This window comes from Cnephaeus nilssonii (assembly GCF_951640355.1).
Source record: "Cnephaeus nilssonii genome assembly, chromosome: 9".
In the NCBI taxonomy this organism is placed as follows: Eukaryota; Metazoa; Chordata; class Mammalia; order Chiroptera; family Vespertilionidae; genus Cnephaeus; species Cnephaeus nilssonii.
The window spans coordinates 13,785,292-13,800,658 of NC_137080.1; the positions used below are offsets into that span (position 1 = coordinate 13,785,292).

A 15,367-nucleotide genomic window follows, 5' to 3' on the forward strand; every position below is an offset into this window, starting at 1 on the left:
TAACTCAATATTGAATTAGAATATGTCTATAAATGTCTAATATTTGTCAATAGGCAGAATATAGTTAATTTTCTTTGGTCCCAACTTCACTGTCCACTTGACATTAATAGGATTCTTCTCCCAGACCTCGGCCAGGAGGGTAAGTTGGCATGCAGAGCTCATTACCAACTTTCACTGCCCACCAAATACCCACATAATGTGGCTCTACTGGACTGGGAAGAAAAATACCTCCTGCTCCTACATAGGTTAAAGCATTCAATGATTCTTTGACTAGAAGAGATACTTTCAATTCATTTAAAGCACTGTTGCCAGGGTTCTCTCTGTGTTCTTTGCTACAGTTACTAATGCCAATCAACTTATGAGTAGGCTTTGTTAATAAAAATGAGAATCTCTGGATGAAGGAAGGAGAAATAGCTGAAGAGTGGAAATTAATACAATAATCCCTGTAGCCAGAGAAAGCAGGTCTCATTCAGCTGTAAGTTTCAGGGATAACTTAGCAAGGAGACAAAGATGAAAAAGGTCACAGGTTTTGTCCATCTTTCTAGTTGGCCTTACTCTTCTACAGGCTGAATGGTGTGAAACTGCTGATCAGTAACTCTGTCTAACCTTTAAACCTACCAACTTTATATGTTCCAACAATAGATCCTAAGTTAAAATGTATGTAGAGAGGTATTTATCCATCTTCCTTTATCCAAATTGGTTAAAAGAAAGTCACCCCAGAATCTGCCATTAGTTCTTTATTATGTAGTTTCTAATGCCATTACAATTTTCTGGCATTTACATACATTCAAGCATTGTTTTATAGTAAACCAATGTTCTTTACACCTAATTACACTTTAAACATTTAAATAGCTTTTAGGTTCATAAGGAAGAAAAATCACTTGCAAAATATGTATAGAAATGTACCATATGTGGACAGAAATGTACCATATTTGGACAGATATTCAAGGATAAGAATCTGACAAGTAAAGATGGGGCACAGGGCACAAGTACCAGCATTAGCACATGAGGAGAGGCGAAGCCTGGAACACATCTTTAAGTAGGACTCTGAGCAAGGGGCATTCCCAGTCTTGACATTCTGCTTTTCATTTGTATAATTTTACATTTTTAGAAAGCACTGTCACAAAATATGAATTATAAAATAGTTTTCTATAATTCTTCTTTCATGGTGGTGGTGGTGGCAGAGATCCAGCAAAAGAGAAAAACCCAGAGGTTTTTCTAGAGTGTATCCTGAGGATTACCCATGTTAGCCCACTTGCTGACACAGCACAGTGCAATAATCAGTGATACGCCAAGTGATGTTCCGAAGGAATTACAAGAGATAAATCACTAAATATATGTTCTACTTAAGCCAGGAAAATTTAAAAAATTCAATGAGGACAGTTTTTAACAAAAGTAAAACTGGTCAAAAAGTTAATTAGAACATGTGATTTTCTGTTCATTTAAAAGGAAAGAATATATATTTTAATTTTTATTTCCTTTCCAACCTCAGTTACTTTTAAAAGAAACTCTTCAATAAATATATAATTCTAACTAGATTTTTTTATTCTAGTTGAGATTATTTTTACTCTACAGAACTGTTATTTTATTTAGCAACCTACCTACAAATCTTTCATTAATCAAGCAATCCCAACCCATTAGTTGTCTATAAATTAACAACTTGAAAAAGCACTGCTTCTAGTTAGATCAAAATGAATAAGCTTTTAAATCAGTGATGGCGAACCTATGACACGCGTGTCAGCACTGACACGCGTAGCCATTTCTGATGACACGCGGCCGCATGCCGAGGATGAAACATTTGCTGCTCCTGAGGATGAAACATTTGCGACTAGAGTCTTGGAGTTAGTTTTTTCCTCAAAGTGACACACTACCCGAGTTATGCTCAGTTTTTTGGTGAAGTTTGACACACCAAGCTCAAAAGGTTGCCCATCACTGTTTTAAATACAAAATTAATATCCAAATAATTACTTAACCACATACACCCACTTAGTTACTTAAAAGTAGTTTTCATGTTCTATCTTAGCAATAAAATGGCAAATACTTCAATAAAACAATGGCATATACTTTAAACATAAATTTATTAAAGTGGCTCACAAAGGGAACCATTAAAAAGGCATTTTTAAATTAGATAACTTAAGAAACATAATATTACTGCTGAGAAATAATGCTGTGGTTTGTATTAGATAAATCTGCTGGTTACACGTAAGCAGTTTCAAATTAATAAAAATATATCAAATTGATAAAAAGATGTCAAATTGATAAGCAGAATCCAAAATGACAGATACCAACCTGATACAGTGGGGCCTGAGGTATTGCAAATTTTTCCCACAGTCTTTGGTAGTCTATTTTTAAATTATAGGATATATGTTAGGAACCAGTGAATGATTGGAGGTATTAGACAATATGCATTGTATTAATCCAGATAAGCATGGCAAAAATAAATTCTCAAGAACCTGTTGCTCCCTGACTTGGATTTTTAAAAGAATTGAAAGAATGGATTATTGAGCTTATAGTAAATATTTAAGTAACTACTTTCAACCAGAATTAAACATTTTGTGATTCTAAATTCGCAGAAGTGTGTTAGGTACAGACACAGTTAAGAGCTAGAATTGGCAGAGGAAGAGTGTCGCTTTCCACTATATGCAATTCCTTGCTATATTTAGACTTCTCATTAATTTCAGGAAATTGAAAACTCAGCAGTTCTAGTAACCGGATAAAAGTAAATGTAAAAAAAAAATGACATAAGGGCTCTTCAAAATAAGTATAAAAGCACATGTCATTTTAAGAAAACTACCATCTAACTAAGAGGAAAGTGTTTCCAGTAGGACAAGTACAGGGGATGGAGGATAGTTTACTATGAAGAAATCTATACAATATCTCACACAAACAGGTCAAATAAGCTCCAAGATCAAGATATTCTTGCCCTAACCAGTTTGGCGCAGTGGATAGAGCGTCGGCCTGCAGAGTGAAGGGCCCCAGGTTTGATTCTGTTCAAGGGCATGTACCTTGGTTGCGGGCACATCCCCAGTAGGGGGTCTGCAGGAGGCAGCTGGTTGATGTTTCTAACTCTATCCCTCTCCCTTCCTCTCTGTAAAAAAAATCAATAAAATATATTATTTAAAAAAAGATATTTTTAACCATAAACATCTGCGGCTACTGACATGTGACCACATGTACAATTCCAGGCCCTAGAAAAGGCATTAAAACCTTTCTGATCCCAACAGCAAACACACAGCTCTAGGCTTTCTTGTTAGATAAGACACAATATCTCACATAACAGATACTCAGTGCTGATACCAATTACTGCCCTTAGTTACTTAATCCATAAATTAGCCTTCTGAAGAAGATATTGTTTCCATTAAAAAGCCTGCATGTCATAGACTTTCAGAATGTCTATACCTTTGAATAGCTGAATTTGAACTCCAATTCTGTGAATGGCTGGTACCTCCTATAAAGTAAACCTGTTATAATAAGTCCAAGGAGAAAAAGCCAGTTTGGGGATTTCAACACAAAGGCATAAATACTTACAAAAATAGTTTTATCAATTTAAACATATTTCCTATATCTGATGAGAATGTAATTTTCTTTTAATGTTTTTTGCTTATTTATTTATTGTCTCAAGTTTTACATATGTCTCCTTTTTCCCCTCTTGATACCCCCAAGCCATTGGAATTCAAGAAATGCTACTCCCTTATGGATTACCTGTGATGGTGCAAAACCAGACATGTGAAAGGCTGAAAACACAAGTGGCACCTCTGTCTTCAGCAGCATTTCAATATAGTGAGTGCTGCAAAAATATATGGGATGGATGCCAGATTCTATAGTGTCAACAGGTAGGTACCTCTGCATAAAAAAGAGAAATTGAGAATGAATGAGTATGCAGCTAATTTAAAATAATCAAACACCTAAATCTTTGCCTCTGAATTGCTACTTTAAAATTAATGTGGTAGCATAACAAATAATGCAAATATTATAGTTACATAAATTTAAAAGTCAGAATGTTAAACTCTGTAGAAAGCATAAATCTCAATAAAGACAATATGATATACTTTCCAATACACAGGAATGAAGTTGACACTTTGTAATTTTGGCAACTTCAATCCTTTGTGGAATGATGAAGGCAAGTGTTGTATGAAAGAATAAATAAGTAATGAGTTCAGGAGTAATAAATGCTTTACTTTTTTAATACCTAGGATGTTTCAATATACTTACTCTCCTTGGCTTTGGCCAATGATTCCATAGTGCTAAAAAGTTTTTGTTTGTCAGCTCTTAGAGGTATTTGCCTAATCCCCTTTTTCTAAGCTAATGTTAACCCAAATACAAACTTGTGTTACTAATAACTGAAATTGGTTACTCCATAAGAAATTTGTCTCTAAAACGGGGGGGTGGAGGGGAAATATATAATGCATTCACATCAAAGTTCTCAGAGCAAGTATTTTATAAATATGTTTTATACATATATTTATATGTATATTTGTATTTATTTATATGTCCATATACTATATATGTGTAGATACATAAACACAAATATTTACAAACTTGTATTTTTCAGCAATATCTTCATAAAGCTGGTTATTTTTTAAATTTAGCTGTTAGATACAATTTATTATCATGAATGTTCATAATGTTTTAATGTGTTAGTATTAATCCAACATTTAACCAAAACATCTTCTTTTAAAAACAAAGAATAAACTTGAAGAAAAATTCTTAGACCAGCAATTATATCTTACAGACTTATAATAAAAATTGATACTCAAATTAGATCTGAAGAATACATAATTAAGAAAGTTTCAGAAAGACATTTTATGTTCTTGCCTTTACTATGCAACTCTTATTTTTAAACCTTTTTAATGAAAGAATGTTAATACTTTTAAATTAAAACGAACCAAACTCACATAAAACAATTACATAAGAAGTCAAATAATTTATTAGTGGTTTTCCAGTTTTATCATTCATCATCATAAATTGTGATTTACCATTTCACGTGCAGAAATATATATTTGTAGGAAAATATATTTTGTAGAAAAATATATTTTATGATAGGCTCTCAGAAAGATACCTCACAGTACACACACATACACACACACTCACACACAAAGAACATTAACTCTCTATACTGATGACAAGACATACATAGCATATTAAATGGACTTCTTGTAGTCAATTGCAGATTAATGTCAAAAACTAACCTTCCTATTGAGTAAATAAAAATAATATGAACTACACAATGTGTTTCACTAATGAGTATTGACAGAGTAAAATTAATGAATATAATAAACATATATAAAAGCAAAAGTCAACTTATACATACATAACATTTTAATTTTCAATACAAACTTAGATAATACTTTCTGAATATCTGTATAACGAATTCGTGCATGGGTGGGGTCCCTCTGGTGGCCTGCAGGGATCGGGATGAAATCTGCAATCCAACGCCACCTGCAGCTCCTACCTGCCGCTCCCGCTCATTCCAGCCCCACTGTGCCTGCCACAGGCTCACATCCAATCAGTCCAGATCGGGAGAGGCTCACACTGCTGCAGCAGTGCTTGCCAGCCATGAGCCTTGCATCTGGCGCCCTCCCAAGGGGAGTGGCCTGTGCAACCGGGCTGAAACCGGCTCTCTGACATCGCCCGAGGGGTCCCAGATTGCGTCCCAGATTGTGAGAGGGCACAGGCCAGGCTGAGGGACCCCACCGGTGCACGATCAGGCAGGACACTGACCATGAGAGGGCTCCAGGGCGTGTCTGGCCCATCTCGCTAGGCCCCAATCGGCAGGACCCCAGCAGCAAGCTAACCTACCGGTCAGAGCATCTGCCCCCTCGTGGCCAGTGCACGTCAGAGCGAGCAGTTGAGCAACCTTAGCATATCATTAACATATTACACTTTGGTTGTTCAGTTGTTCTGCTGTTTGGTCTATTTGCATATTACCCTTTTATTATATAGGATTATTATATAGGATTGGAAGAAACTATGCCATACTTTTGGGTAACCAAAACAAGCTCCTAGCACCAAACCTTGCATAGAGTAGCTTCGCAACAAATTATTGCCTGAATGACAAGAAAATATTCTAATAATTGCACACAATTACAATAACTTAACTTATATTAATTTTATTAATTGCTCTATTAATTTCCATTTCATAACTTTAATTTATAGTAAATGGTGTTCATAAACCCAGATCAATGACAGCTCTGAGCCACACGGATACAACAAAGAGTACTCTGAATCATCAAATTATAAATTATGTTTGTTATCATTTAGTCTTTTGATGTGTTTTGCTTAGTCACAATTCTAGTCTAGAAGGATGGTAACTTTTTTTTTCCTCCATTTTTTTATTAAGGTATTATATGTGTACATATAGGCCATATGTTTGATTTCTTTGGATTGTTTTTATTGTAGTTTATTTCCAGTTTTATGCCACTGTGATCTGAGAAGATGCTTAATATGATTTATACTATGTCCCAACATATGGTCTATCTTTGAAAATGACCCATGTGCACTTGAGAAGAATGTATATTCTGTGGCTTTGGGGTGAAATGTTCTGAAGATGTCAATTAATTCCATCTGGTCTAGTGAGTCATTTAGGATTGATGTTTCTTTGCTGATTTTTTGTTTAGAGGATTTGTCCAATGGTGATAGTGGGGTATTAAAGTCTCCTACTTTGCTGTCAATCTCTCCCTTGATATCCTCCAGGAGTTTTTTTATGCATTTGGGTGCTCCTGTATTGGGTGCATATATGTTTACCAGAGTTATTTCTTCTTGTTGGATTGCTCCCTTTAGTATTATGAAGTGGCCTTCCTTATCTCTTGTTATGTCCTTCACTTTGAGATCTAATTTGTCAGATATAAGTATTGCTACCCCAGCTTTTTTTTTTTTTTTTTCATTTCCATTCTCCTGGAAAACCTTTTTTCATCCCTTCACCCTCAATCTGTGTGCGTCTTTTTTTGAGGTGGGTTTCTTGTAGACAGCAGATATATGGGTCTTGTTTTCTTATCTAATTCGTTACCCTATGTCTTTTGATTGGGGCATTTAATCCATTTACATTTAAAGTTATTATTGATAGGTACTTATTTGTCACCATTTTCATTCTTTACCCCTGTGTTCCTTCTTCGCTTCCTATTTCTTTTTGTTTTACAGCAGACCCTTTAGCATTTCTTGCATTGCTGGTTTGGTAGTAATAAATTCCCTTAGTCCTTTTTTGTCTGTGAAGCTCCTGATTTCACCTTCAATTTTGATTGATAGCCTTGCTGGGTACAGTATTCTTGGATTCCTTTGAATGACTTTGTATATTTCATTCCATTCCCTTCTGGCCTGATGAGTTTCTGTTGAGAAATCAGTTGCTAGCCTGATGGGGGTTCTTTTGTATGTAACTTTCTGTCTCTCTCTGGCCGCTTTTAAGATTCTTACTTTGTCGTTGGTGTTTGCCAATTTAATTATAATGTGCCTTGGCGTCGGTCTTTTGGGGTTAATTTTGCTTGGGACTCTGTGAGCTTCTTGGATTTGTGTGGGTTTTTTCTTCCCTATATCAGGGAAGTTCTCTGTCATTATTTCTTCAAACAGGTTTTCTATTCCTTGCTCAGTTTCCTCTCCTTCTGGAACCCCTATTATGTGGATGTTGTTTTGTTTCGTGTTGTCCCAAAGTTCCCTTAGGCTCTCCTCCTGCTTTTTAACTTTTTTTCTAGAAGCTGCTCTACTTGGGTATTTTTTCCCACCTTGTCTTCTAGCTCACTGATGCGGTCCTCTGCTTCTTCTAGTCTACTCTTGATGCTTTCTATTGAGTTCTTTACAGCAGCAATGTCATTTTTCATTTCTTCTTGGTTCTTCTTCATTTCCTCTAGATTCTTACTCATATTGTCAAATTTGTCTTCCATTCTTTTCAGCCACCTTAAGATCATTTCTCTGAATTCTTTCTCTGATAGGTTGCTGGCCTCTAATTCGTTTACTTCCTTTTCTGGTGATGTCTGCTTTTCTTTCATAAGCGGGTGTTTCTTTGTCTCCCCATGGTCTCTCTTCTTCAGATGTCTGGTTATGTAGTTCTCTCTCTCTAGTCTGATTCTAGTTTTTCTTCCTCCAGGCTGGAAGTTCTATTTCCAAGGGATGCAAGTTTGGCAGAGGCACAACACAATTCATCTGAATCATGGAGGCCTCCTCTTCCCTGGGCACACAGCCTCAGGTCAGCAGTCAGCGGGTCAGGTCCTCTGACCCGGCTCCTCCAGCACTCCCCTTTTCCCAGCCTGCCCCAACAGGCTTTCAGCCTCAATAGACTTCTGCTGTTCTCTCCGAAGGATGGTAACTTTTATTAAAGGTAACTCAAAATAAAATCCAGAACATCAGGTTAAGCAGAAGACATGTAGGATAACAATAGCATTTACTATATCATCTAAGCAACATATAAACTGACATACTCACTATGCTAAAATAGTGAAAAAATTATCGGTAAAACTATTGGCTTGAAATATACTAGAATGTGGCATAATATGAAACAAGGACTTTATAAAATAATTAACACTCAGTATTTTACTTTAGTGATTAAATATAGAAGGTATGTGCTTAAAAACAAAAAAGAAACATAGTAAGCAGTTTCTTAGTTGTTTTTTTCTTCCAGTATAGGTAGCTCTGATGAGTCATTTTATTCCTGACACTAAAGAAAAATCTAGTTCTGCCTGACCCGTGACACATGAGAAAATGGAATCTTCAAATATAAATACGATTTACAGTTACATGTAAACAGGGAAGGTGCTTTGACGCTGGTTTTCTTTCCTACAAATGATTGGTCACATGACTTACTATTGCTAATGACCTGCAAATGCGTTACAAGTGTTCCATGACGTACAATTTGCTGTAAAATTTAAATCTAAATATATAGGGGACAAAAGCAACACAACTTTGGAAACTGGAAAGAAGAAAGACTATAGGCCTTAAAAAGCTGAATCCTAAGTTAACAGTAGAGAAAGCTGAGAACCAACCCAATTTACCCTGGAGAATCCTCAAAAGCCTCAAAAAGGGATGGCCAGGAATCTCTGGAAGTGGGGATAAGGAGGAAGGGGCTAAAATGAGAAGGACTGGATGAACCTTTGAGCCATATGACCTCATGTTACCTGAACAGAAGTGTAAAATGTTATTTTCTGGAGAGGATAAAACAGACTGGCTATCTGGCTGAAAGGACACAAGACATCGTTAAGGACAGTGATACCATACCAAAAGGACAGGAATTGTACAAAAAATTCTTTTAAAAAATATATAAATGTGTATTTAAATTCTATTAGAATTTTTAACTCTAAACATCCTGTGTTGAATAAATATTATTTTGTGAGGAGTAACAGAAAACTGTGTGTGTGTGTGTGTGTGTGTGTGTGTGTGTGTGTGTGTGTGTGTATTACCATCCCTTGACCTTCCTGTTGAACAACACTAGTTCATTCGAGTATTACTTTAGCCTGATTTTTCATCAATGGAGTTTTGTGTTTATAGGAATATGAAATTCTTTAATTTATTATCCCTTTCATCTTTTTACTAGCAGAGAAGGCATATATGAATGTTACTTTTGTTATAATTATTATTTGGGATTAGGTATTCTTATAGAAAAAAACGAACTTCAACTTAATATTTTCTTATGCTGTAATTTCACTAAGAAATTCTTTCTCACAAAATAAAAAAATGTTCATTCAATAGTTTTCTTTTTATATATAAAATTCTATAATTTACTGACAAGTTTAATATTTAACAATACATCTATTACCATTAATCATTTATTCAGATACCAGTAGGTAAGACACCAAATATTTAAGAAAATGTCAAATCTGTATCTTCAAAGAGAATCAGTCAAAAGCATTCACACAAAAAAATGAATATAAATTAATACAGAGTTCTCTACAAAGAAAATAAGATCCCAATTAATTTAAATAGGATTTGCCTTAAAATTTAAAATGCTTCTTTAAAAACAGGCTAAAAAGTCTTACAGAAACTTGCAGTCTTGGCAACCAAAGGAAAGCAGAGGTCAGAAGCCTGGAGAACTGCTGAAGAAACTGGAATGTTTTCTCTTTGTCCCCCAACATTATCATGAACAAAGACGATACAAACCAGTCATGGCCAGCATAACTCCCCTGCAGGCAGATTACAAAGCACAGTTAAGGAACTGTTATAATAGTTTATGTTACAAAATGAAATATAAAAACTCCATAAATACTCTTTTCCAGGATCTCTATAAGGAAAGATATATTAATGATACTTAGTCCTCATTTTGTCTTGAATCAATTTATAAGATATTGATGTAAACTTAAATTTTATTAATAAAAATTACACATTAACTATTATAATGTACTCTTTTCTTTAATGTCCTGTGGAGGCCAATGGCACTAGCAACTGGAAGAAAAACCTTCTGCTTTGTAGAAAGACACTTCTTGAAGTGATGAACACAAGAGTACCATCTTTCTCTAGTTCAGGTTGTCTGCTAAATTACTAGCACAATCAAGTATTTTTAAAATCACACATTTTTAGATTCAGGCATGCAAATAGTTTGCATATATTTTTTCTTCAAGTCAAATCCTATTTCTGCAATAAAACCAATGCAAATAGGATATCATTTTTCTAGATTGCAATCTAATTTTAAATCTTTCTTATATATGTCTGAAAATTTATTCCATTAACTTCAATTATTCAGTTGCAGATTCAATGATAAGAATGAACTTAATCACTATTCAATTTAATAAAATTCACATCTAAAATACAGAATAAAATGCTATGAAGATATATCAGAACAAATAAATCACTAATATAGGTTAAAGTATTATTTTACTATAAAACATATCCCATCAAAAACTTAAGAAAAGTGTATGAATAAAGTTGAACTGTGAATCCACTCAAAAAGGATATGAAGAGAAGATTTCACATGAGCTTGCTGCTGTGTCAGGAATCTCTCACAGTTCTTTAACACCCATGTAAGATCACTTTCTGCACTATCTTTTAACAGGTTGAGGAACTTGCCATACCTACATTAAAAATCCACAAAACATACAAAAGGATAAAGGTCAGGCTCTGTATGGTAAATTCATTTATAGAAATCTATCAAAGTGGAGTCCTTTTAAAATCTTAAGGTTTTAAGTTTTCAAATTTCTACTTCTAGCATAGCTACTTAAGGAAAAAAATGACAATATACTAGTATGGTACCAATAATTATGATATATTTGGATTAGCAGTATTCATCTGATAAATACTGGTAACTTTAAAGGAAAATAAAACAATAATGAGAGAAAACATACATACCATAGATTTACAAGTAGAATATCAGTACTTTTTACCTGAACTTAATCTAAAACACAGAATATTGACAGAGTCAAATGTTAAATCTAAGAAGCAATTTTTGAGTTCATCTGTTCCAATGATTTTAAATGGGAGTGGCACTTCTCAGGGGGCCACTTTGGAAACTTATGGGGGCATTTTTTATTGTCATAGTGACTGGGGCACCAACGGTAGTCGGTGAGTGAGGGCCAGGAGGTTAGACATGGGACAGCATGAAAACAACGTGCAAATGCCCCGCCTGTTATTTTGCATGGATTAAAAAGATACTTATAATGCTCTGAAACTAATTGTTTTATATAAAATGTTTTCCTATATTTTTTACATATTCTGAATGTAACCGTGTGCAAATCAGGGAAAGCTAGTACTTTATTTGAAGCCTTTCTCAGCACTGTTCACCATTTTGGAAAGTCATTTTGCCAGTGGCAACTCTCTTGCAGGATTTGAAGCCCCAAAATAAAGCCTCTATTTGTAGCTGCCAGTCATGAAGATGAGTGCCAGCTATGTCTTATACTGTAGTTTTATACAAACATTTCATTATAAATCATTTTTCATTTATTTCTTACCAATAAGACGTTATAATAAATTTTAAAAATATGTGACTTATATTATCTATGGATTCCATTTCACAACAGAAATAGGGTATTTAAAATAAAAACAAGGTTGCAAAACTTAATCAATGTGTTATATGCCTTATGTAATAAAGGTGGGTGAGCTAGTATTAGTACCATAGTTTTCATTCTAAGGCTATAAATTTATAAAAAACACTCATTCTTTTTAACATCTTTCACATGTATCTTTCTAAAACTTGATTGTGATTCTGATCCTTCTGAACTAGACTATCAAGATTCCCATTTAAAAGCAAGAATGAGGGTGGAGGTGGTCAAAGACTCAGCCCTTAACTCCCAGACTGCTGTTTCGCTTGTCCATCTCCTTTGAAAATTACAATTTGAGTACAAAACGTCAAACTACTCTAATTGGTTTATTCATTTTAACTTCTGCATCTATCCTTAAGATACTTTTGTACTCATCACTTGATAAGCTAATCATATTTTAGAAATGGTATAATTGTGCTGCCAGTGTTCTGATTTTTACGATGTTATTTCTGGAAAAATACCTGATAGTCATAGAGGCTTAAATACACAGAAATTAAACTCTGAATAATAATGAATCATAACTGATTTACCTATAGAGGTAATTTCCAATATCCTAAGTGCCAATATCCTGAAAATAAAATTATCTTCTGAATGATAAATTCTTCATTTAAAATATACCAAAATAAAATATACTAAACAGTTGGTTGTTAAATTAAATACTATTGAACACATATCAGGTAGATAAAAAAATTCTAGATATACAAAAGGGAAGTATATTTCCCTGTAATATACCTGACAGTCACTTTTAAAAAAATCTTTATTGTTGAAAATATTATAGACTAGAGGCCCAGTGCATGATTGAATCATGCACGTGTAGGGTCCCCTACACGCTTTCGCTTTCAATCGCGGGGGAGCTGGGTGCCTGTCCGCTGGTGCACAGGCCTTTCAGAAGCCTCCAGCGCGGCGGAGGCTTCTGAAAGGCCTGGTGCCTGAGTGGACAGGCACCCAGCTCCCACACTTTTGCTTTTGATCTCAGGGGAGCTGGGTGCCTGTCCGCTGGTGCACCAGGCCTTTCAGAAGCCTCCGCCACGCTGGAGGCTTCTGAAAGGCCTGGTGCCTGAGCGGACAGGCACCCAGCTCCCCCACTTTTGATGGTCCGCAGCGGGACGTGAGCTCGCTGTCCCAGAGGCCCCTTCTGTGCCGCAGCACAGCCATGAGCTCAGTGTCCCGCCGGCCCAATCGGCCACCCTGGCCACCCCGAGTCCCCCCCCCCCCCGCGCCTCCTGGCCAATCGCGGGCATAGCGAAGGTACGGTCAATTTGCATATTTGTCTATTATTAGGTAGGATGTCCCCTTTTTTCTCACATTGACCCTTCACAGCCCACCCCTGCCCCCCACACCAGGCCTTCACCTCCCTAGTGTTTGTGTCCATGGGTTATGCAGATAGGCAAACAAGTTCTTTGGCTGATCTCTAACCACCCACCCACCTGACAGTCATTTTAATGCCAAGCTGCTGCACCAATGAAAGACTTTCGTTCTTCACATTTGCATCAGTAGCTAAAAACAATAGAAAATTGGGTTATACAAGTGTATAAAAGTCTGCATAATAATCACATTTTAATTGAAAATTGATGAAAGCAATATTTTTACATATTTTACTGTGAATTTTGAAAACACTGATGAATTTGTTGTTTTAAGAACTGTTAATTATATTTTCAAAGGAATTAACAGGAAAATTTTTACAAATAACTTTTCTCCTATAAAAGCATTTTTAAAAGCATATTAAATACAAAACAATCATAGTTTTGAATCAATCTATTTTCACTTGGTTCTCAGAACACAAAAGATATTAACCCCAAAACAGCCTAGAGTATTTCACTTTCATTAAGCAAACTATATATAACATTTTAAATTACAAATATATATATACACATATGTGTATATATATATACATGTGTGTATACATATGTGTGTATATCTGTATATACATATACATGTATATATATCCATTTACTTCTTAAAGATTTAGGCATGAGTGTCAGGAAGGAATAATCAGTATTCTACTTAAAATGTACAACAATGTATGAGGGTGGAGCGAACTAGTTTCTTCCTGCAGGCGAATTCTCTGTGAGGTAGGAATTGTGATCTTCTACCAAAAGTGAAGAAGGGGTTCCCTTTTCTTCACATTCTCACCAACACTTCTTGTTTCCTGATTTATGATGATAGGTGAAATAATCCAGTCAGAGAAAGACAAATACCATATAATTTCACTTATATGTGGAATGTAATTAACAAAATAAACTAACAAACAAAATAGAAACAGACTCATACAGAGAATAGACTGTCAGAGGGGAGGGAGGAGAGGAGCTGGGTGAAGAAGGTAAAGGGATTAAGAAAAAAACCCCACAAAACTCATAGATAACAGTATGGTGATTATCAGAGGAAAAGGGGGATGGGGGTAGAAGAGGGTAAAATGGGGATAAATGGGGATGAAAGGAGACTTGACTTGGGGTGGTGAATACACAATACAATATACAGATGTTGTATTATGAAACTGTATCCCTGAAACCTATATAATTTTATTAATGTCACCCCAATAAATTCAATTAAAAAAGAAAAAAAAAGCACCTGGAAAGATTTACCTATTAATAAAAGTACAAAGACATTTTAAAACGTGAAGGAGGGGTTGTTCAGATGGAGAACCATAAGAGAGGTTGAAAGTTTAGATTAGTCCTTGAGAACATTGGATGGCCAAGCTAACAATGAACACTAAAAAGCATCACCAGATAGCACTGAAGGTCTAGTTGAAACTTTCATTTTGGGCTGAAGAAATGGTAGTGTGCATATACACAAATATACAAGATTAAGGAAATTGTCTAAAATCACATATTATCTAGTGGTAGAGCGGACCAAAGACTACGTTTTCCAAATCTCATATCACAAATTTTCTTTCCCTCCCATTACATATTGGTGCACCGCATACTATCAATATAATCTGCTTAACTCATATACTCATTCATTCCTTGTAATAGACCTTTCTGATAAAGTAGGTGTAGCACACCAGGCTAGAAGCTATGGAGGATAAAAGATAAATAATACATCATGTTCTAAAGGAACTTTCCATGTAGTGTCAGAGATAAAATTTGTATATAGATAGCTCTAATTTTTTAAAGTGCTAAGAGGAATAAGAGTGGTACAGATAAAATGTTATGTGAATTCAGAAGAGGGAGAGATTAGGAAGGCAAGGCATTTAAATTGAACCTTAAAATATGGGTAGACTTGAAATCTATAGAGATAGGGAAGAACAAATCAAGCATCACTGTTATCAAACATCTACTCTTTGTACCAGCAATAATTCATCTGTTAGCACTCTTAGAGTTAAGGTAACCTACTTCTCCTAGTTTACCTAGGACTTTTCATGGTTTTAACACTGAAAGTCTCATGCCCAGGAATTCCTCACAGGACCAGGCAAACTAAAC

At 35.3% G+C, this 15,367-nt stretch overlaps 1 protein-coding gene across 1 annotated transcript in view; it reads right to left on the reverse strand.

Moving 5' to 3' along the window:
* The window catches only part of TBC1D32 (TBC1 domain family member 32), a 122,720-nt gene that overhangs the window by 13,117 nt on the left and 94,236 nt on the right, over positions 1-15,367 (reverse strand). The window contains exons 28-31 of the mRNA XM_079779714.1: positions 13,376-13,445; positions 10,870-10,985; positions 9,957-10,111; positions 3,703-3,843 (exon numbers count right to left, since the gene is read on the reverse strand). Of these exons, the coding sequence (XP_079635840.1) occupies positions 3,703-3,843; positions 9,957-10,111; positions 10,870-10,985; positions 13,376-13,445 (482 nt within the window). The remainder of the gene's footprint in view (positions 1-3,702; positions 3,844-9,956; positions 10,112-10,869; positions 10,986-13,375; positions 13,446-15,367) is intronic.